Source organism: Cuculus canorus, chromosome 17 (genome assembly GCF_017976375.1).
Source record: "Cuculus canorus isolate bCucCan1 chromosome 17, bCucCan1.pri, whole genome shotgun sequence".
Lineage (NCBI taxonomy): Eukaryota > Metazoa > Chordata > Aves > Cuculiformes > Cuculidae > Cuculus > Cuculus canorus.
In genome coordinates this window covers 14819445-14840458 of record NC_071417.1, presented here as the reverse complement: position 1 = coordinate 14840458, position 21014 = coordinate 14819445, and the positions used below count along the sequence as shown (strand labels likewise).

At 47.9% G+C, this 21014-nt stretch overlaps 2 protein-coding genes across 13 annotated transcripts in view; one reads left to right on the top strand and one right to left on the bottom strand.

Annotated features, from left to right (window-relative positions):
• Positions 1–20: 20 nt before the first annotated feature.
• Positions 21–11071, top strand: SMARCB1 (SWI/SNF related, matrix associated, actin dependent regulator of chromatin, subfamily b, member 1). Its single transcript, XM_009566460.2, has 10 exons — positions 21–155; positions 1920–2031; positions 2424–2453; positions 3586–3715; positions 4315–4452; positions 5095–5222; positions 5588–5754; positions 6182–6372; positions 9847–9978; positions 10706–11071. The coding sequence occupies exons 1-10, from the start codon at positions 63–65 to the stop codon at positions 10743–10745; spliced, it is 1161 nt and encodes a 386-aa protein (XP_009564755.2). The 5' UTR covers positions 21–62; the 3' UTR covers positions 10746–11071.
• A 2032-nt stretch (positions 11072–13103) lies between these two features.
• Positions 13104–21014, bottom strand: part of LOC104064482 (derlin-2-like) — a 75151-nt gene continuing 67240 nt past the window's right edge. For 2 of the 12 annotated variants that reach the window (XM_054082819.1, XM_054082820.1), the window contains exons 3-10: positions 17705–19467; positions 17563–17628; positions 17037–17110; positions 16442–16535; positions 15147–15342; positions 14582–14672; positions 13844–14044; positions 13105–13423 (exon numbers count right to left, since the gene is read on the bottom strand). In XM_054082819.1, coding sequence (XP_053938794.1) covers positions 13156–13423; positions 13844–14044; positions 14582–14672; positions 15147–15342; positions 16442–16535; positions 17037–17110; positions 17563–17628; positions 17705–17797 — 1083 coding nt within the window. In that variant the 5' untranslated portion in view covers positions 17798–19467 and the 3' untranslated portion in view covers positions 13105–13155. The other 10 variants (XM_054082821.1, XM_054082822.1, XR_008452769.1 and 7 more) reach the window with 10 other exon arrangements.

Below are 21014 nucleotides of genomic sequence, written 5' to 3'. Positions count from 1 at the left end.
CTCTCCGCCCCGGGCGCCTCAGGCCGCTCCACTCGCCGCCGGGTGCCGCCGCCGCCGCCGCGATGATGATGATGGCGCTGAGCAAGACGTTCGGGCAGAAGCCCGTTAAGTTCCAGCTGGAGGAGGACGGCGAGTTCTACATGATCGGCTCCGAGGTGCGGGCGCGGGGTGGGGCCCTTTGTGCCGGATCCGCGCCGGGGAGGCCTCGGGGCCTGGCGCGGATGGGAACGGGCAGAAAAAGCGTTGTAGCCCCCGCGCGGCGGCACAGAGCGGTCTGCGGGGTGGGTCAGAGCGGGGGCTGCAGGCCCCTCCTCTCCTGAGAGATGTAAAGCTTGAAAGAGCTGCGAGTGCGCTCAGATAACAGTGAGATCGCCGCACCGGGCACGTGGAGGGGAAAAGGGTCGCCTTTTAACCTACCATTGACTCCTGGCCGGTGATGAGCCGTGCAGAGCCACAGGTACCGCTCAAGATGACCTGAAAATAGGTGTTAAGATCAAAGTGAGTCCTATCAGACAAGGAATAAAAAGGTTATTGTGTGTCGCTCTGCCGGGGTGCTCCCAATCTACACATTGGATTTCGGTTCCCCTCAGAACTGAAGTTGGCTGCAGCAGTTGTGGCTGAAACTAGGGCTTGGAAATCCTTCCTTAAAAACCTCCAAGAGTGTAAGGCAAGAATCAGTTTTAGCTCGGTAGCTAATATTTAGTTACAAAATGTAAGAAGAAAGAATACTGAGTGTTCTGTAGCACATTTCATTATAAGAAAGCAGTACGTCACCCATTGTTCTCCACAGGCTAGCCTCTTGGCGTAAAAAAAGGCAGAAGCTATCAGAAAACAGGATTTAAAAGCAAATGCAAATCGCCAAACTAGTGATTTTAAAATAAAGCCAAGCATGTGACTGTACTACAGCGCACAATAAGTTCAAGCACCTTCTAAAGACACATCACCCACTGTGCCAGGCACTTGGATCTAAACAAGTTAGCGTTTCTCACTTTGTCAGCTAGTCATGAAAGGGCATCCACATCTTAGACTCTTTTGAAAACTAAAACAAGATTTATAACAAGAATAAATTCCCATGATCCTTAGTGTTCGGCCTGGAATTCTCCACTGTAAAGTAGTCTTTTAAAACTGATTATTTACCCTGTGTGAAACAGGGTTTAACAACATTGTTCCTTTCCAGTCAATCCAACATTCTGGTTTCTCATTTATTTCAGAGTCTAGAAATAGTTCTGTTGTTCAGTGAGCCCTGCTGTGACCCTTGGCGCAGGTGAGGATCTTGTGCCAGGGAGAACAGATATGCTTTACAGATGGTAACTAGATTTGAAAGAGGATTACTGGCAGTGATCGCATTTTATGTGTTCAAGGGCTTTGAACCAAAATGTGAGTCTCTGGGCATTTGCTGTGTTCAAGCAACGTCTAGATGGCATGGAGGTTCAAAGTAAAAATCATAGCATCATAAAATCGCGTAGGTTGCCAAAGACTTTTCAGATCACCAAGTCCAAAATGGTAACTGTCAGAAAGCTGGGCGTCTGGTTCAATTTGATTCCTACTGGGCATTGTGCATTGAAACAGAAATTGAAGTAGAGAAAGGTTAAGCTGTTCAAAAACGCATGAAAACAAATGTATTTTTTTTTCTATTAAATGGATTATTGTCAACAGATGGGGGGTTTTGTATTGGACTAGCGAAATAAGTGCTAATAAAAATTATGTTTCCTGTATTGTTGCAAAAATTGTAGTGCTGTGTGACACTCAACCCAGTGCAGTCAGCCTGTCATGACAAACAAACCAAAAAATCCTCTCAGGAAGTCCATCTTTATCATTACAAAGAGTTGAATTTGTTTCAGCTTCTGCTAAAAGTCTCTTAAATGGAATAGCAGGCCCTGCTAGGACACCAGGCCACGTCTCCACTTTTCTTCTTGTAGGTAGGAAACTACTTACGTATGTTTCGGGGTTCCCTGTACAAGAGATACCCCTCGCTCTGGAGGCGCCTCGCCACCGTGGAAGAGAGGAAGAAGATAGTGGCCTCTTCACATGGTGAGAAGATGAGTTCAGATTACCAGTAACATTTATCTGAAATCTGAAAATTTTCCCTTGAAAAACTGTCTTTGGTGGTTCAGAAGGGCAAAAATTTTCACTGAAAATGCGCATCTTTCCTTAACTTTGCCTCTTGCAGGGACTGAATGTTTATGCCTCCCAGAATTTGTTGTGGTGTGTTGCTACTGATGTGACCGCCACAGGAAGAGCATAGCTGCCTCAGTATTGTTTTTGGTGGGAGGCTAATAAGAAGCGGTTACATTTCTTAGCAATATGACTTGTTGTACGCTCTTTAGACTGAAGCATAATAAAAATAAATGGTTCATTCTGGACTTATGTCTCATTCCGCCAGGGATCCTGATGACCTGTTGCTTTCTTTTTTTGTTTAACAGAAAATCAGCGGTCTCACAGCCCCAGAAGATGTAAGTCTTATCTGCCTGTTATTCTTAGCTGTGCTACAGGAAGAATCTCTACAGTGACCTTTGGTGTTGTTACAGTATATATTAATGACTAATCCTCTTCCTCTGATCTCTCCCTGTGGCCACCCCAACTGTGCATCCAATGCTTAACTCGTTTTTCTCAGAACCTTAATGGGACTCTCAAAGCAGATGGTCTCTGTAACTGAGCAAGAGCTGTCCTAAGGCTTTGCCCCCTTTCCCAAGTCGTATCAGCTTTTCTATTGATCATTGCCTCTCTTATTTCTAACTCGTAACAGCCACTGAGGGCTTACTGTTTTCTGGACTTTTCCTCCCAGAAGGCTGTGGAAGAGATTTAGGCAGATGTAGGTGTGCAGAGCTAAACCATGTGATTGCAAAGGATAGGAAAGAATTGTTTTTCTCTTCCTCCTCTTAAGTAAAAGTATGCTAGATTTAAAGTTTATCTGATAATTATTTAAGGACTTTTTTCCCTCAAGTGTTGTTTTTGTAGTATTCACTTCCATCTTGAGTAAATTCCAGTGACCAGAGTTTGTAAATAAGTTGCACGCTGGAAGAACAAGGTTCATCTGGTGGTAGTACCTGAGGGAAGCTCGTGTAATTCTAACCCTCCCTGTGTCTTGACTCTTAATCCGAATGAAAGATGACCACTCTTGAGTGTCATCCTGCATCTGTCTTTAGAATTGTATTTCTTTAGGCTTTGTGTTGGGGATTGCTGTGTATTAACTAAGACATTCCACCTCTGCTCCCAAGAGTCACATTTATTCCTGCTGTTTAGATGCAAGTCAATGCCCATTGTTTCTTTAGTGCTAGGCTCTGTTGCTAGGCTTCTGTCACTGGGAGCAGAGCATCCTGGTGTGTGCGGGAGAGTGGAGGCTACTGGTAACTCAGAAATGTCATCTCCATTTATCCCCTGTGTACAAAATGCCATGTCAAAACCTTTCTTGAAAATTGTCTACAAGAAGATAAATGAAGGTATTTGGGGGGCACACACTCGTACCACTCGGTAACCTATTTAAGTCCTTCCTGCGGTGAGGGCTTTTCACTGGGCAGCCTGTTAATGCTACATTGTTATGTAGTTATTTTCCATGTTAATTAATGGCATCTTTCCTGGTAATAGATCATGGCTATACCACGTTAGCCACTAGCGTGACGCTGCTAAAGGCCTCTGAAGTGGAAGAAATCTTGGATGGAAACGATGAGAAGTATAAGGCAGTGTCTATCAGCACAGAACCTCCCACCTACCTCAGGTAAACAGCATTGGTGAAGGGCCAAGATCAGAACGGAGCTGCTTGGAAGGTGTCGGCTCAGTCAGGAAGCACAAGAAATTGCATAAACCTGGGCCATTGTGCAGCAGGTGCTGCCAGTCTGTGCTAACGAGCATTTGCAGTGTTGGGGAAATGAACGCCTCCAGAGCGTGAGGATGGGGTTACTGCCCACATACAACAGGAAGAAAAACGTAACTGTCTGATGATACAGCTCTTCTTGCAATTACTGCATTCCAGCTGTAACAGATGTTTTGTAGAACAGACTCTCTGCACATACTGCCTTCTGGAGAAGATGCATTTAGCAGCGGTCTCTTTATAAAGTATAGACAGAAAATCCAAATGTGAGATCCAAATACTTAGAGCAGTGCACCTGGATTTGTATCCGATGAATAATTGTGAGCTGGAGAGTGGGCTTCCCAGGTGCTAGTGTGGAAATGAATTCTCAGTCAAACAGTAGTGTTGAAGGTTCCAGAAAAAGGAACAGGAGCTCATAATAGGACTTAAAGTGTAAAATCATACATTCCTTAAGTGGTAGCAGTGGTGCTCAGGGGTCTGCAGTTTAACATAGTCTCCTTCTTCAGAGAACAGAAGGCAAAGAGGAACAATCAGTGGGTGCCAACCCTGCCCAACAGCTCTCATCACCTGGATGCAGTACCATGCTCAACGACAATTAACAGAAATCGCATGGGCAGGGATAAGAAGAGGACGTTCCCTCTGTGGTAAGACAGCTTCCTGCTTCCAAAAAGTGGAAACCATTGCCATGACACAGTGCCAGGGTAGTGCTGATGTGTTGTTATAATGTGATGCATCTCAAACTGACAAGGGACCTACAGGCTCTTAGTGTGTCTTGAAGCTCTTCCTTGCAGCAGCCCACCATAGCTTGGAGAGAACACTTTCCTTTTGTCAGGGAAATGGTGCATTCTTTTCATCATGAGTTTCTTGTAGTTTCTGCTGATTTGCCTAAAGGTTTGTTATTTGAGGAGCCTGCGAACCCTCCTGTGAATGACAAACTGTCTCTCACTGACATATTCCAGTGACTTTGATCTAACATATTGAATGGAAAATGCTGCTGTAGTTCGTGACTAACTTTTATTTTTCCATTATAAAAGTTGAGGAAGCCAAGATAAAATGTAATCCTGGAAAGCTTCCTTTTTTATTTGCAGGAATGTATTATGACAGAGGTAATAAAAGGTGGCATAGGTTGCCATAGCCTTGTAAGCTTCCATTGAAGAATGTGTATAAAGACCGATGGGGGAGTTGGGAGTGTAGGGATTGCTTCCATCAGCCATTGCCTTCCCTCTATAGATGCCAGATGTGTCGTGTGCTAATTGCGTATCCTGTGTTGTTGCTCTTTGTATTAGCTTTGATGACCATGACCCAGCGGTGATCCACGAGAATGCATCCCAGCCAGAGGTTCTGGTTCCAATCAGACTTGATATGGAAATTGATGGGCAGAAACTCAGAGATGCGTTTACGTGGAACATGAACGGTATGTAGGAAGGAGAGTTTCCCAATGGATATAGTTGTATTCATCACCAAATATGAAGAGAAAACAAGGATGAGTATATTTGTGTCCTTGCCCGTATACACAAAACTTTAAAGCTCTCCCACTTTGGCTCCTTTGTGTATATGGATTATTAGACCATAGCTACGTTGTCTCTGCTGAGCAAGTAAAGAAGGCGTGAGTGTGCACATCCTTACAAACCTGATACAAAACACCCTTTTCAAAGCAAAAGGTGATGCATTTAGGATTCCCCTTGTCGCGCTGTGGGATTGATTTTTTGTATTCTGTAAGTGACGGGCATTAATTTCAAAGAAAGTTAACGGTGTCTCTTCATTCTTATTCTGTATCAGAAAAGTTAATGACCCCAGAAATGTTCTCTGAGATTCTCTGTGATGACTTGGATTTGAATCCTCTGACCTTTGTCCCGGCTATTGCCTCTGCGATCCGACAGCAGATTGAGTCATACCCAACGGACAGTATCCTAGAAGATCAGTCAGACCAACGAGTTATTATTAAGGTAATACAGGAAGGCGTAGAATGGGAGCTGAACCGTTTGGGTTTCTCTGGTTATGTTGTGGGGAATAAGAGTATGAAGGCTTTCCTCAGGACAAAGGAGCTCTTAATTCCAGTCCTGTGTCCACATTGCGTTTTGTCCTTTGTATTGAGAACAGAACCAAGTTGGCAGATTACTAAACATTCGTGTTCCTGTCCCTGACATGATGACATAGTTCTGTGAAAGCATTGTTGAGTCCTTTTGGGAGAACTGAACCTTGGTGAGCGAATCTTGAGTTGTCTTCATGCTATTGGAATTGAAGAGCTCTGCAGCTGCAGTGAACTAGGAGTTAGCTCTCCGCTTCTCCAGCCTCTGCCTCCTCAGTTAAATTACTTTTGACAAACTGTTGTGAGAATGGAAACAAATGACCTGTTTTTTGCCTTGTCTCCAGCTAAACATCCACGTAGGGAACATCTCCCTTGTAGACCAGTTTGAATGGGACATGTCAGAGAAGGAGAATTCACCAGAGAAGTTTGCCTTGAAGCTGTGCTCAGAGCTTGGCCTGGGTGGCGAGTTTGTCACTACTATTGCCTACAGCATCCGGGGACAGCTGAGCTGGCATCAGAAGACGTATGCCTTCAGGTACAGAACTGTCATCTTCCTGATATGAGTGTTCACACGTGTTTGTATTTCATGGGCGTTCACATCAATGAATCGAGCAGCTGACCTGATGCAGAAAGTTTCACTTGAGATTGGTCCTTCTGGCTCGCACCCATTCTGTCCTCCTTAACGCTGCTTGTGCTTGTACTCCAGTATTTTTTCCTTTTGGGTGTAATGCATTTCAGCACCAAATATTGATGAAATGTCAGCTTTTGCCACAGAACAAAAGGCTGTTGTACCTAACAGTGATTGAATCCCTTGTGTCTCCCTCTTGGGCTAGCGTTGAGTCCCGGATACATTTCTGTTCCGTTGGCTTTGCCTGGTGTGGGCCAGGCACTGTGTCAAGCTTTGGTGTTTTGAACCACAGCTCTCAGCCCTGGTTGACTTTAAAAGTTGGCTTGATCATAGCCCCTTCTCACAGCTGGAAGGCAGAAGTGTCAGCTTGGATTAGTCGGCTCTGTGACTCGTCTCCTAATGATAATAGTTTCCAGTTGTGCTGTGCCGTGTTCTGTGGTGAGTTACTGAACCGGTGTTATCCCCAGCGTGTTGCTGAGTCTGCAGACTGTCAGTATCCTTCTGTGCACGGGGAGGATTTCTGACCTGGGGTCACAGCGACAGTCGGAAGTTTGAGAGGTCGGCACATGATGTATTTGCAGAGGTGAGGGAATGGTGCTGGTGACACCAGCGTTGCAGAGGTCAGTTCAGGGAAGCAGGACGCCTTCCTGGGCAGCAAAGGGAAGCATGCCCAGCCCTATCTTGCCTCAGGGAGAGGATGATGAGTGGTGCCTGGGGAAGCAGGGAAGAGCTGGAGGCTGTGGGACAGCTGGTAAAGGAAAATGAAAGTGCCCTGCTGGCGGATGCAGTCCTTGGAGCCAATGTCAAGTAGTCTTTAGTCTGTAGTTTAAACTATGGCAGGGAGAGAGTTCATGTCTGGAAGGTCCCCAGAGAGGAAGGTCCCCTTGTTGCCGGAGCATTCCCAGGAGTTTGACATTTCTTCTTCATATCCTTCTTGAAGCAGAGAGCCACTGTAACTCGCAGCAAGTAAGGTTTTGGTGCTGTCCAGGCTCTCAGATACATCAGACGAACACCACCTTCACACTGTTCTCTCTAAAAATGGCTCTGGCTGTGGTTACTGAAGAGCGCTTCCTTTTAGGGGTAGGTCACACAGGCAGGTTTCAGGCCTTCTTTAGGCTGTTGCAGCATTGCAAGGAGGAGAATGAAAAGCTAGGAGGGGAAACCCACCAGAACAAAGTATGCAGACGTTAGCTGTTTGCAAGGAATAAGACATCTAATTTAAACCTTGCTTTGTGTCATAGTACAGACATACCTTCCTCTTCCCTTTCTTCTTCCAGCAAAGGAGTGCTTTTGAAACCTTACTGTGATTAATGATATTTGGGTTCTGTGGTTGGTTAGTTCCCAAATTCCCAAACCACAGGAGTGGTGGTTGCTCCAAAGTCATTCCACTGATGTAAGGAAAGGCTCTGCTTTAGAAGTATCAAAAGAAACTTAAGATATTAAGGGACAGAGGTTTGAGAAGTCATGTGCTGCTTAATCATCTGAGGGAGAGGTGAAACTGTTTGTAGTTGATGAAAGCCAGGGCAGCGCTTTCAGCAGATCGGCTCTGTGCAAAACAAGGAGAGCCTGACAGTCCAGTGGAAGGAGCTGGACTGGAAGCCGACAGGTAACTGATGGTTATGGAACTTTCAAGAGGATGGTGTGCTGTGGCATTTCCCTGCTCAGTACCAAACGCTTCTATTCACCACACACAGCATCTCACAGCCAGAGTCTGGCCCTCATGAGCTGAATGATGGCCCAGGTTGTGTCATGCACCAGACCCACATGCTTCAAGAGTTACCCTCTCTGAAGACATTTCCCTGCCCAGTTGGCCTGCCTGCAGCACTACTGCCAGTGGCCTGGAGGGGAGGGAATCCTGCAGCTGACAGCGCTTTTCAGTCATTCTGCCAGCAGCACTGTCCTCTCCATCAAAACAAGCAGGAGAGTGGGACCCGGCTTACTTAGAAGGCTGGGAAATGAGGGAGGATTTTTTCTGTTTGCCTCTGATTCTGTGCTGTAGAAGTGTGGTGTCTTGTGTTGGCTTGTGATTAAGTTACATGTACGAGGCTGGCTTTCCAACCCTCATTTAATTCTAGTAGGTGTTCAGTGTTAAGCACAGTAAATGTGATAAGAGAGCACGTTGTCACGTTAAAAAAGCCAGTTAAGATCTAGCATTTAGTCTGGAATGCGTAGCAATCTTAGGGCGAAGATGAAATTCCTGGGTTTGAGTATTCCTTAGTGGATGTTAGCAACACTGGAGGTAATTTTGACTGGAGCCTCCTCCCAGGATCAGATAGCAAAGGCCCTCTATTAATTTTTCACTGTAGCATTACTTTGAAGACTTGTTATTCGAGATTAGTGGCTGTGATGCAGATGTTGTCTGTTCCCATGGTGCTTGGCATTTGAATTCATTCCTGGGGGAATGAGCGGGCTGCCCCGAGCGCTGTGCACGGCAGCCTGTCCCTGGGGAGGGAGCCAGATGCGTGCACACCTGCCAGAGGGCTCCTTGCACACGCGCGCACACACACACACTTGGGGCAGCTCAGACTGAGCCGTGTTCTAGAATTCAAAGCAAACATTTACATTCTGAGGCTCCTTTGTATTTATGCTGGCCTTCCGCTCCACTGTCAATATTTGGGAAGCTACTCCTGGTCAGTTCCTGTTGACTTTTACTGAAAAGGGGCTAGTGAAGCAGTAAATATTTTTGTGCATGTGATAATACAGCTGGTCAGGGCAGATCTCCGAGGAGCGGATTTTGTGATCTGGGACAGAGCCTGGTCTTTAATCGCTTGTGCGGGGAGTAACCACAGCCTCTGGTTGCAGCAGCAGGTCCTAAAAGTCTACACTTTCCAAGGCAATTTGGAGAACAATGCTTGTTCCACTACCAGGCTCCCAGGCGGCCAGACTTTTGACAGGGAAGAGCTCTGTGCGCTAAGCAAACTACAGCTCGGAAGTCAGAGCTGCAGAACGGAAAGCTGAACAGTGAGCCGTGTTAACAGCCTCTGCTTCCCTGGGGAGAAGTGCTCCCAGCACCAGTAATCTGGTGTGAACTTTGCCTGCACTTACTGGGTTTGAACCCTGCTGGCCAGGTATGTAATGGTCTTTGTGGGAAAGACTGCATCCACCTCAATCGCTTTGACAAACCCCTCTCTGGTGGTGAGAGGAGATGGTCATAGCTGATCTCCCTGAAACTCCAGGCTCCACAGGATCGTAACTGTCAGCCCTTGGAGTACTTCTGAGAACCAGACTGTACCAAGCGGGGCTAAGAAGGAACACTTAATCCTGACACACTGTAGTTGACGATGATGTGTTCTTGCGTGTCCTGCAGCTGAGCTGGTAGCTCAGAGAGGTGCTGTGGGACCATTGATGGATGTTGCTTTGTTCCTTCTGCCTGCCATGCAGCGAGAACCCTTTGCCGACGGTGGAAATTGCGATTCGCAACACGGGGGATGCTGACCAGTGGTGCCCTCTTCTGGAAACCCTCACAGATGCCGAGATGGAGAAGAAGATCAGAGACCAGGACAGAAATACAAGGTGCCAACACTCGTTCAGACAGTTCTCCTTCTGGCCTGTCTCTAAGACAGAAGTTAAAAGCTTTGATGTTTACATTTCTCTACTGAGAGCCAGCTGGCAGGATTTCAGACTTGCACACCACAAAATAAACTCATACCCATTAGCTTCAGGATATCAAACTGTTATCACCTTGCTCCACAAACATTTCAATGTCTACTTTAGCAGTCTCCTGCTTGAAGCAAAGTTTCCTTTTTTTTTAATTATTATTATTATTGTTTTCCCTGCGCTCTCTGCTTGTGCAGGGGATTTGCTTGCTGGAGAGACCCACTGAGCATTGTTCGACAAGCAGGTGAGAGCACTTGCTCCTGCTCGGTGAACTGTTCCTGGCAGGTAGAAATGACTGCTAGAATCTCTCCAGAAGATACATTGTAGGAACTGAACTGGCTCAGCCCTTTCCCAGGACTTTTTTTTACGGCTGATCAACAGTTATATAACTATTCTGCTTCTCAGCTATAGCTGGCTGAATAGTTTTCAGCAGCAGTTCAACTTAAGTTAATGAGCAAAAGTTCCCTAAAAGCTGTTATTGAAAAAAGTGTCTTCGTGCTATCAATGGGGCAGTCTCAGTTGACCAAGGAAGTCTCTCTAGGACGTACACCTCCATGGAGTTCACAAGAAGTGATTTCCTTTTTAGTAAGACTTCACATGACTGTAACACAGCACTTACTGTACCTCTTTCTCCCTGTCCTAGGCGCATGAGACGTTTGGCCAATACCGCTCCAGCCTGGTAATCTTCCTGTGGCGACACTGGTGCTTTTCCTACAGACTTTCTCCCTACTCCTCTCCCCAGGTGGATCTAGGATTGGCAGGGGTCTTTCCGTCCCCGAAGGGGATGCACATTCCACTTGCCAAGAGTTCCCAGTACTGCTGAGTTCTTCCCCCCTCCCCAAAATGGGACGTAGCCAGAGCGCTGCGTTAGCACATGATCTAGCTGAGACCCGGGGCAGCTGTTGGAACCCTTATATACCTGTGTGTGTGGACAGTGAAGATTCTTTTGTATAGGTGCAACATGCACTGTTAGGACAAGTTTTTAAATAAAAGGAATGCATACTACTTAGGCCGAGTTCAGTAAGTTTGAATGAGTAGTGAATCTCGCCTTGTTTTGTGCTATTCTGGTAACTGCACAGTCCCAGGGCATCACTGTTAATGCTTTTGGGTGTAAAGCCTCACAAACAGTGCTTTACACCAGGAGATAACAGCCAATACCCTTTGCTGCAGGGGAAACAGAATGAGACTCGCAACTAGAAGCGGCAAATGACTCTCTAAAGGACTGGTCTTTTCCCACATTTGGTGCAGTGTGTAATGAGCTCTGAGGTGTTCAGCTGGCTGATGTGACAAAGGGAAAACAGTTTAAATGAAGCCACAAACTTAAAGTTCATGTCTGTCAGGTATCAGCTGGTTGTGTGCTAATCCTTTTTTCTGTGCATTCTGGAAAACAAAGTCTCTGGAGTGAGTGGTAGAAAAGTTGAAGCCTGCAGTCATCGAGCCTGCAGCTTCTCTTTGCTGTGGTCACAGCACGCACAACTGCCAGTTACAGTGCACCAAAGCGAAGAGAGTGGTCTTAAATGCCCTTTATCACTGCACTATCAGGATTTGCAATGCTAGAAACAACCTGTCTTTCCCTGGGGAGCTTAGAGAGGCAACATTCATTTAAGTGAGATTTAAGGAAAAAAAAATCGCGCTTGCTTAAAGAACTAATTAGACTCTGCGCTGCTGCTGAAGCACAGCAGCTCTCTGACAGAGTTTCTACTATTCACTGCCAGAACTGACGAATGGTGCAAGCAGGGCAGATTTTGCTGGCAGCCCAATAGTTATGTTCAGGCCTTTATGATAAAGCCAGTCAGCTTTACAATCCTTGCTGATCCACCCACACTGCTAGCACAGTGAAAAAAAAAACTTTCTGGCCTTAATTTATCATGTTTGGACTTGAGTAATAGCAGAGCCAGTTTTGATTCCTGGTTGGGAGAGAATTTTTTCCAGATGTTAGTCTGCAGGAACCACAAAGTTGCAATTTAGCAGTAATATTGCAGTCTCCTGTGCCAGAGCGGTTCTCTGTCCATTAGTTCTTACTAGAGAGGTTGAAAGGTTATTTCAGCATGGAAGAAAAAACTTGGAGGACTCCTGCTGCATCTCAGCCTCCCACGTAGAACACATTTTGCCTCATGGACATAAAAACTCCAGCTCTTCCAAGAACACTTTAGCCTCTTTGTTAGGATCAGGTACTTCCCAAGCAGCCTCTTAAGGGAACTTGACCAAAAGAAGTATGAAACTGCTGTAAACTATTGCACGGTGCAGTTTCTGAATTGCTGTGAAGCGTGGGGTCACCTTATCCTACAGCTCACGATAAGGTATGGATACATCAGGACTGCAGCTTCTCTAGTGGGCTTACAAGTACCTTCCTCTGCTTCTCGAGCCCCAGGGAGGCCATAGGAATTGTCCCTCCATGCAGCCGGGGGCAAGGCAGGACAGTCCATGGGGCTACGTCCCAGAAAGGTAGAAACCCAGTGGGTCAATTGCAAGGCAACAACTGGAACAGCCTTCCTGCTCTATCAACACAACTCTCAGAAGCAATTTAAAACAGAACGTCTGCAGACTAAAGACAAAACTCCTTCCAGGAATTCAAACACCAGCTCTGCGTTATGGGGTCATGAGCAAAGCACATGGCAAGTACCTGTTGAGTCTGAGGCTGCACCATTCCGTCATCCTCTTTCCAGAGGGAAACACAAGTGCAGCAGAACAGCTTGTTCAACTGAAGTCTGATTTCTCCTAAAAAAGGTGTTTTCATGGGAAGCCCATGGAGGTGGGGTGGGGAGCTGAGGTTCAATCATCCTTTCCCACAAGGCTTCGCTATCAGTTGTCTTAATGGGATGCTCAAATGTCTTAGTTTTCGTGGTGGTGTGCAAGCCCGTCTGGCTGAGCAGACAGCAACTTCACCAAGTGAGCTATCCTAAGACACAGTGTTTGCAGGTTTACTCCAAAGGCGTTGAGGTCTGGTACCAGCACACATGTACTGCGTTAACAAGAATGATGAAATCAGTTTTAGTACAGTTGTTCAGATGTTTAAGTTTCAGAACTAAAAAAATCCAACAAGAGTAGAATTGCACTGCATCTGTAGACAGCCTTTATTACTAGCGTCAAGTGCTACTTCCAGTCACTGCCTGGATCGAGTGTCCAACTCTGTCCCCTGTCCTTTCCCAGGCATCCCTTTCTCCAACTAGATCCCCCGCCACCACCCCTTCTTGTGCTCTGCAGTCCTGCTGAAGAGGGGAAGGACATCTTCCAGTTAGCCCGAGCTGTGCTTTGCCCACCAAAACAGAGACGCTCAAGCAAGCAGCCTGGCAGTTTTGAGCAGAGTCCTGATGAAACTGGTGAAATGCTGCCTCTGCCCCCGGCAGAAATGGACACACAACTGAAAAATAAAGACTTTAATGTAAAGACTCTTTGGAAACACCCACCAAAAAAGGAGCGGAGGAATTAGAGGAAAAGAAAAGGCTGAGCTGCATTCTACCATGGAAGAGTAGGAAATACCACTTCATTGAAAGCCCACAAAGAGGCCTCACAACAGTGAGAACCAGGAGCACTAGTCTGTGTATCAAGGGCAAGAGTGACCTGGCACACAGCAAGTCATTAACAGCAAGAGGAAGAGTAATTGGTTTAACACCCCATTTGCTATTTGCTCCCCACTGAGTAACTTGAGGATCCATTACCACTTCCAGCCCTGTCCCTAGAACACCTCCGTAAGCACTGGGCACTTCTGATGTGCAAAGGTCTGTGAAACCACTCAGTACAAGGGGAAGATGGGTTACCCATACAAACAGTGAAACATTACACATCCGAATGGCAACTGGTGTTATTCCAGGAGGATCTTGGCCACAGCATAAGTCCAGATGGAAAAGAAGAATCTGGCCACATGGAGAAGTTACTGTGGATGTTGCTGCTGGTTCTGGTCTCGGTCTCTAGGTTGGTTTTCTGGATGATCCTCAGGGAGAGGGTTATAGTTGGGATCCTCTTCAGGTGTGTCAAATACCATCTTCCTAGCAAGGGACATGACCATCACACCCAGCAGGCAGGTTAGGAAAGTGAGCCGAGCACAATAAAACCCCCACCCCTCCTATGAACACTGTAACCCTTCACAGGGTTTGACCCAACGCCACAGCAACACACCTATTGCACCAGCACCCTATTCTTTTGCTCAACTCAATATGTAACAATGGCAGGACCTGCTTCCTTGATCTCTAGGTCAGCTTTGATCCTCAACATGAAGCAGAAGATGTTCTGCTTTCTTACAGAAGTGTATCAGAAAAAAATCCTACCTGCATCTAGCATTTCCATAAGCAGTAAAACCACTGCAGTCAACTATCAAAGCTTAAGGTATCAGCAGTTGCTTTACAGACCCTGTGTAGATACACATATAAAGTGCCAGCGCTTTCCACAGCAGAAGCATAAACTGTCAAGCTGAGGTGCTCTCTGCATGCAGCTGCATCCTATGGTCACCCCACACTGTCACAGACCACAGCTTGCTAGGAAAGAGACCCAGGCTGGGAAGCAAAGCCCCAAATTTACTTACAGGAAACCAGGGGTTAACAGCAGCTTCTTTCCTCCAGGCTGGTTGGGGAAAACATCTTCCAAGAAATAATAGATGTGACCCACTGCAATCCCTGGGGAGAGATGTCACCACGGTCAGGCCCAGCTGTGACTCCTTTGCTAGGTGAACCACTTTGTTGGGAGCTTAAGCAGGACGAAGCTCCAAGAACCCCTCAGTCGTGTGCCCACGCCCCAGCTCCCACCAGAGCGGTGGTGTGAGATGGCCAGGCCGTTTGCTGCGACTGGCGCAGAAGAACGCAGGGAGCCTGTCAGCCCGAAGGCAGCACGAGACACCCAGGAGACCAGGCACAGCACAAGCACCAGGCAGAGCTCACCGTACCCAGCTTCTGCCCCTGGGGAAGACACAGCAAAATGCAGGTCACGAGCAAGAGCTCAGACATGAGGCTGGCCACCCAGCACACTTTAGGAAACCCACCTTCTTAAGCTGAACCCAAAAGACGATGCCAGTGTCCCAGGGGCATCTATGACATTAGAGACCACTGTGGCTGCAGCGCCCTGGCTCCCAGCACCCACCAGTTCTGACTTACCCAGTAAGTCAATGATGATGGAGTTGCCCAGGAGCAGTGAGAATCCCATCAGGACCCAGGGCAAGAAGGGGGCCTGGAAGTTAAGAAGCCCAAAGAAGTTCATACGGATATAGGGGTTCCTGCGACTCCACACGTACACCAGCATGATGGTGAAAGCCTGGCCCAGGAAAAACAGGCTGGCAAAGAGTCCAAAGAGCTAGAAACTACTGAGTCAAGGAAAAAAACTCCCCACTCTGTGCACCACAGAGTGCCTTGTGACTAGGAAACCCAGGCAGCTGATCATAGTGTGCAAGATATTGCCCATGTCACCAAACCTTTCCTGAGCTCGCTGAGATGTACTGATACCCAAACACATCATATTTCCCTCCCTGCTGCCCCAGAACGCGACACTCTGGAGTGGCACATACAGTTTATTCACTCCTTAAACCACTTTCTACAGCCAAAGACCACAGAGCTTTGAGTCACCTCTACATGTAGCGACCATCAAAAGTGACCTTCAGAGAAGGGTGTTCACATTGTTACAGCACTTGTGAGTTAGATTTTAATGTCTGCCACACGTCCCATACAGTATTTGCCTTCTACAGAAGAATTTCAGTAGTAAGATGGCTCTTGCCATTCACAGCGCTCTTTCTCCAGGACAGAAAGAGGCAGCTGGAGGCAAAAAATTCCTCTGCATGTGTTGCAATCGAACTCCAAATCTACCTACTGCCAAGCACGTAGCTGCTGCAGGCATCTGGACACCGACTGGCTAAACACTTAAGGACGGCCAACAGCCACAAGAGCTCACACTTGCGCAGCCTACCATTGGACAGCAGTGTTCTGAGCCATCTGCACAAGACAACAGCAAGGCACTCAGACAAGGTTTTATGCTTGAGAAATATTTCTTCCCATCCAGACTATTTTGTTCTACATTAAGAGAACTTCTTAAGATGTGCAACAGTATCTCCAGCCACTGACAGACTGCACACAGTGCTGGGCTCACGCTGCCTGGCATGCTGACAGCATGGACACTCCTCTCCTTGTGCTTATGGCTCCGTGCTCTGCCCTTCAGCTGCAGCCTGGCTCTGTGAGCCAGCCTGATGTCAATGGTAGCAGCGCTCCAGTGGCTCCACCCAGTAGTGCTCAGGCACCATTGCCCTGCTGCAGCTGGATGGTTTCTCACAGAGCATAACAAGGGGCTTCCTTGCTATGGGTCACAACACACATCCAGGACACAAAGAGCCAGCAGAGAAGCCCCACACTATCAACAGCATCTCAGAAGACACCAAAGAGCCTCAACCAACTCAAAAGGATATTGTCATGAGAAAGCCTCCGAAGAGGAACATGAAGACAAAGTCAGCCGTCCTTCCCCGGAAGGAGCCTTCTTCCAGCATGCGGCAGTACCTGTACCTGAGACCAGGAGAAAAAGGAGGGGTTGCAGTATAGGAAACTAACAGCTGTCCACCCAGTGTCCCCATAGCAGTTTCATGAGGGATAAACCAGCTGCAAGCTCTTTAACCACAGGAAGCAGTCAGCCAGATGTCCAATCCCCAGAGCAGAACAGTGCAGCTTTCACTTCATACCACTGACACCACGGAAAGAGAGAGGCACCTGCTGTGCTCCAGCGAGAGCTCCCCCAGGAGTGGGCATTGCTTCCTGGTGTGCGCCACAGCAGCGCTCCAGCTGCTTCAGCTTTTTGGCAGGAGCTGCCCTGCAGCAAGCAGAGATGGAGGTACAGGAGGTGGCACAGCACTCTGGGGAACGGCCTCAGTTCAGACCAAAAAAGCCAAGGGAAGAATCCACAGCCTGAGACTGCTGCCAAGCCAAGTCAGCCTGAGGAGCAAGCTGGACAGGGAGAGACATATCTAAGCCAAAAGGGGAGTAGAGCATTTTACTGATACCAAAGGATACAGAAATATCATGTTGAAAAAGAAACTGAATCCCAGGGGCCCAAAAAAGAGGAAGTTGGTGATCAGCCTCCATATCTGAAAGAGAAGAGAGAGAAAAGCAGGCGCACAGACATCCCCCCCATCTCACACGTAGCAGCCCAACACCCTGCCCCCCCAGGGACACCCAGCTGAGCACCCACCCACTCAGAACCTCCCCAGGACACCAGACAGCTGCAGCACCTTCACGTGGGCTCTCCCTCCACTCCCCACACCACAGTATCCTGCCTTTCCACCTGGGGGGAAGATTTCCCTACCTCTCTGGAAGGGACAAGCAGCCACTCAGAGGCAGAGCAAGTCACCGTTCGACCTCCCGACCCCATTACCGCGGGCCTTCCCCCCCAGCCTGGCATCAGCTGGCCAAACCCCTCTCCGTCACAGAAAGGGGAGACGCAGGTTTTGAGCAAAGGAAAAAAAAAACGGGGTGCGTGTCGGGGAGGTCCGGGGGAAGCTGTGGCCGGGGAGGGGGTGTGGGGGGGGCGAGGCCTCACCTGGAACTTCCTGAAGATGAGGCCGGGGTTGAAGTACAGCTGGAAGGGGGTGATGAGCTCCAGCTGCTGCGAGAGACAGGCAGGGCAGCTGCAGCCGCAGCCCCCGGCCCCGGCCCCGGCCCCCCCCCGGCCCCCAGCTCACCACGGCGGCGGTGGTGAGGACGCAGGCGGTGGTGTAGGCGCGCGTCACGGCCGGCATGCCCAGGTACTCCTGCGCCAGCCCCTGGTAGGCCATGGCGCCGCCGCCGCGCCCGCGCCCAATGGCAGCGCGCGCCCCGCCCCGCCGCGGTCACGTGCCCCGCGGCGGCCAATCAGCGCGCGGGGCGGGAACCGGCACCGCCCCGGAGTAGGGGCGCTCCCGCGCTGAGGGCGGGGGGCGACCGGGATGGGGTGAATGATGAACAAAATAATGAAATGAACATAAATGTCCCGCTCCTTTGGGTGCGGAATTGGAGGTCCTCTGTCTGCCCTCGCTGCCAGAAGCTGCGTTCAAGCGCTGTGATTCCTGCCCCTTCTTTGTTTGAAGCCAGGCTGGAGTGAACGCTGGGAGCCTCTCTGCTGGAAGGACGTTGTCATCCCGGAGCTCAGTCTCAGTAGCCCCACAGAGACAGGAATCCAAATGATCCATCCCACTTACTCCCTGTGGAGGACTGTCTGCAAATCAGATAGTTCATGAAATCTAGAAAAGTGTCATCAGTTTCTCATTTTTCTTCTTTTATTTGCCAGCCAAACCTGGAGAATTCTACTTGTCCAGGCTTCTACTTAAAGCCTTCTTCTCTAAGGTTTGCAGAGGGAGAAACAATGAAACACATGGGGAATCTCACCATCTCGCACTGGAAGAGACTGAACAAACCTCAGTGAGGTCCCCAGTTCCCAGGTTGCTTTCTGCCCATGATCTCAGTCCCTTCGGAGCTCAGCCAGGCTGACTTCATGCTCTACAGTACGCCCAGGGGCAGTACGTTCCCTTGTCACATTTTATGAGTCTTGGGAGGAACGTCATTCCCAAGTTCACGTCAGTCTACCCGCACAGCTGACTTCTCATTATACACCTTTGTAGTGATGCCAACATGCCCTCTTTTATGAAATCACAGGATCCAACTAAAAGCCCCAAAAAACCAAACGCAAATTCTTTGTTCCAGCCACAAGAAGGTATGAGGGGCTGCCAAACAGAAACACCACTTGGGAGTTTCTTTGTTTATCTCCAGTCTTGTCTTATTGTCCTCCCCTGCCCCCCCGGAGGCCCAAAGCAGAGCTAAGCACAGGTCTGAGCAGCAGTGATGGACCATTGCTGCCTGCCATCTGCTGGGTTCCCATTCCTTTTGGAAACTCTTGAGTTCATAATGGTGTGCAGCATCCGTTCCAAACCTCAAGACATCAGAAACTCAGAATTTCCATAAAAATATGCCTGACTTCAGTGCATTTTGGACAGGCTTTGAAAAAAGTCTCTGGGGGCTTTTGAGGCTGTCTGAGGAACTAATTGGAAGAACTGCCATCTGTAACCTGTGTTCAAGTCACTCACAGGAAGACCTGAAACACGATAGCAGTTCTCTTTTCCAGGCAGTATTTGTGTGTTCTGCATCACAGGGTTGGTGATAGTAACCTGTTGTGCTGTAAAGGTTTACAATCCACAAACCAACTGACAAGAAGTATTCCTGGAAAAGAAAAGCTAATGTGTGTTGCGCTCGCCACTGTGGATGCATTTGGCCTTTGGTTTAAAAATATATTTTCCTGAAATTGAATGGTATTGCACATATACAGTGACAGACCACTACTGGACCCTCCTGTTACCTCTGGGTTTGTCTTCTGCATTTCTGGGATGATTGGAAGGACCATGCAAGCATTCGTCTGGGGTTGCAGGTAAGCTTAACCCTGCACCAGAAACTCAACAGCTTCCTGTCCTGGATTCTGCAGACCAAAATAGCAAACAGTTAGAAAACAAAGATAAAAGCTAGTAACTCTCCCCATGAATTAAACAGCACATAAACCTCAAGAAGCCACATGAGCAAAGATAAATGGGCTGTTGCAGCATTCATCTCTTTTGTTTGTAGTGAATTATTGTGTGTAATTCATGTTTCCTGTCCATAAATGCCACAGGAACTTGAAGACATGGAATCCATTCCAATTTAGTAAAGACAAAAACAACTCCTTTTGAGCCCATCTGGAACTTGTTTTTATCGTAATTGTTTTGGGCTCAGTAACAAGTTCAAGATCTAACTGCCCTCACTAATTGTTTCAAGAATAAACAGATGCTTTGTTTAAAGGCGGCAGTTCCCATTTTGCCCAGGACAGCACTCTTTGGGATCACAGGACAAAAGGAGCTGTGTCAGCACAGATCTTAACAAGCATTGGCGCCCTTGCCAGGGGTGCTCATCTCCGTCAGCAGCTGATGGGACTGCAAACCAGCCCCCAGCCAGCCTCTAGATGAGTGCCAGCTAGTGATATGTACCCTCTGCTCTTTAAGACCTTTGCCATTTTCTTTGTAAATCCATCTGATGGGCTTCTGCAACGTTTCCTGCTGTGACAAGTCCTACCTGGCCTGATGATGCTTAGGCACCTCCTTCAGCTGGGCTATAGGGCACACAACGGAGAAAGTTAATTCCCTGGCCACACAACCCCAAGCCCTTTGGCTGGAGTAATGGTCCGTCTCCCCTGCAGTAAAGCCCCAATTCTTTTCTGGATTAGAAAACAAAGATATGCCCCCGCTGCCCACTCTGAGAGACTCCCTCCACCAGAATGTGAGGCTGTGTGAGCTCTCTACAAGATCTCACCTACCCTAGTGCTCCCCAGGACAAGCCATACCTGAGATCCCTGCCAGCCCTGGCATACAAGAGGTCACAATGACTGATGCTGAGGTAGTAGGAACACACTCAGAAAGAGCAGCACTGAGCTCCTCTACAGGGGAGCCACAACACCCCGAGGGACCTTACTGGAAAGCTATTTCAGCTCTCAGACTCAGTCCTCAGTGGCGTGGGCAACAGGCGTCAGGAGCTCCAGATCCACCACAGAGCAGTCACTAAGAGTTGCTGCTCCAGCTTTGGAAACAAGGCTCCGTGACCCCCCTGTGCACAAATAAGCTGTGTAATCGTAACTGCCCAAGGCATTTGAAATGTTTACTTTTCTATGTTTAATGGCCATAAATAAATTCTTTCTCCTTCATTGAAGGATTTCCTGTCCCAATCAGCAAACTCTACAGTGCGATAGCTAAAGTCAGGAGAAAGCACATAATACAGAATTGGATGGGGCTTTTTTATCTGTTTGTTTGTTAGGAAAAGATTAAAGATAACGCTTGGAGCTCAGCCCTCCAAGGACATGTGGTTTGCACAGGGTTTGCTGTAAATCAAAGTTTATGTTATTTTTATTTCCTACGTTCTTTCATTCAAAAATATAGCTTGGCATCTGGCATATCACGAGAAAGAAGATCTAACCTAAATCTCCTTGAGCAGCGCCTGATC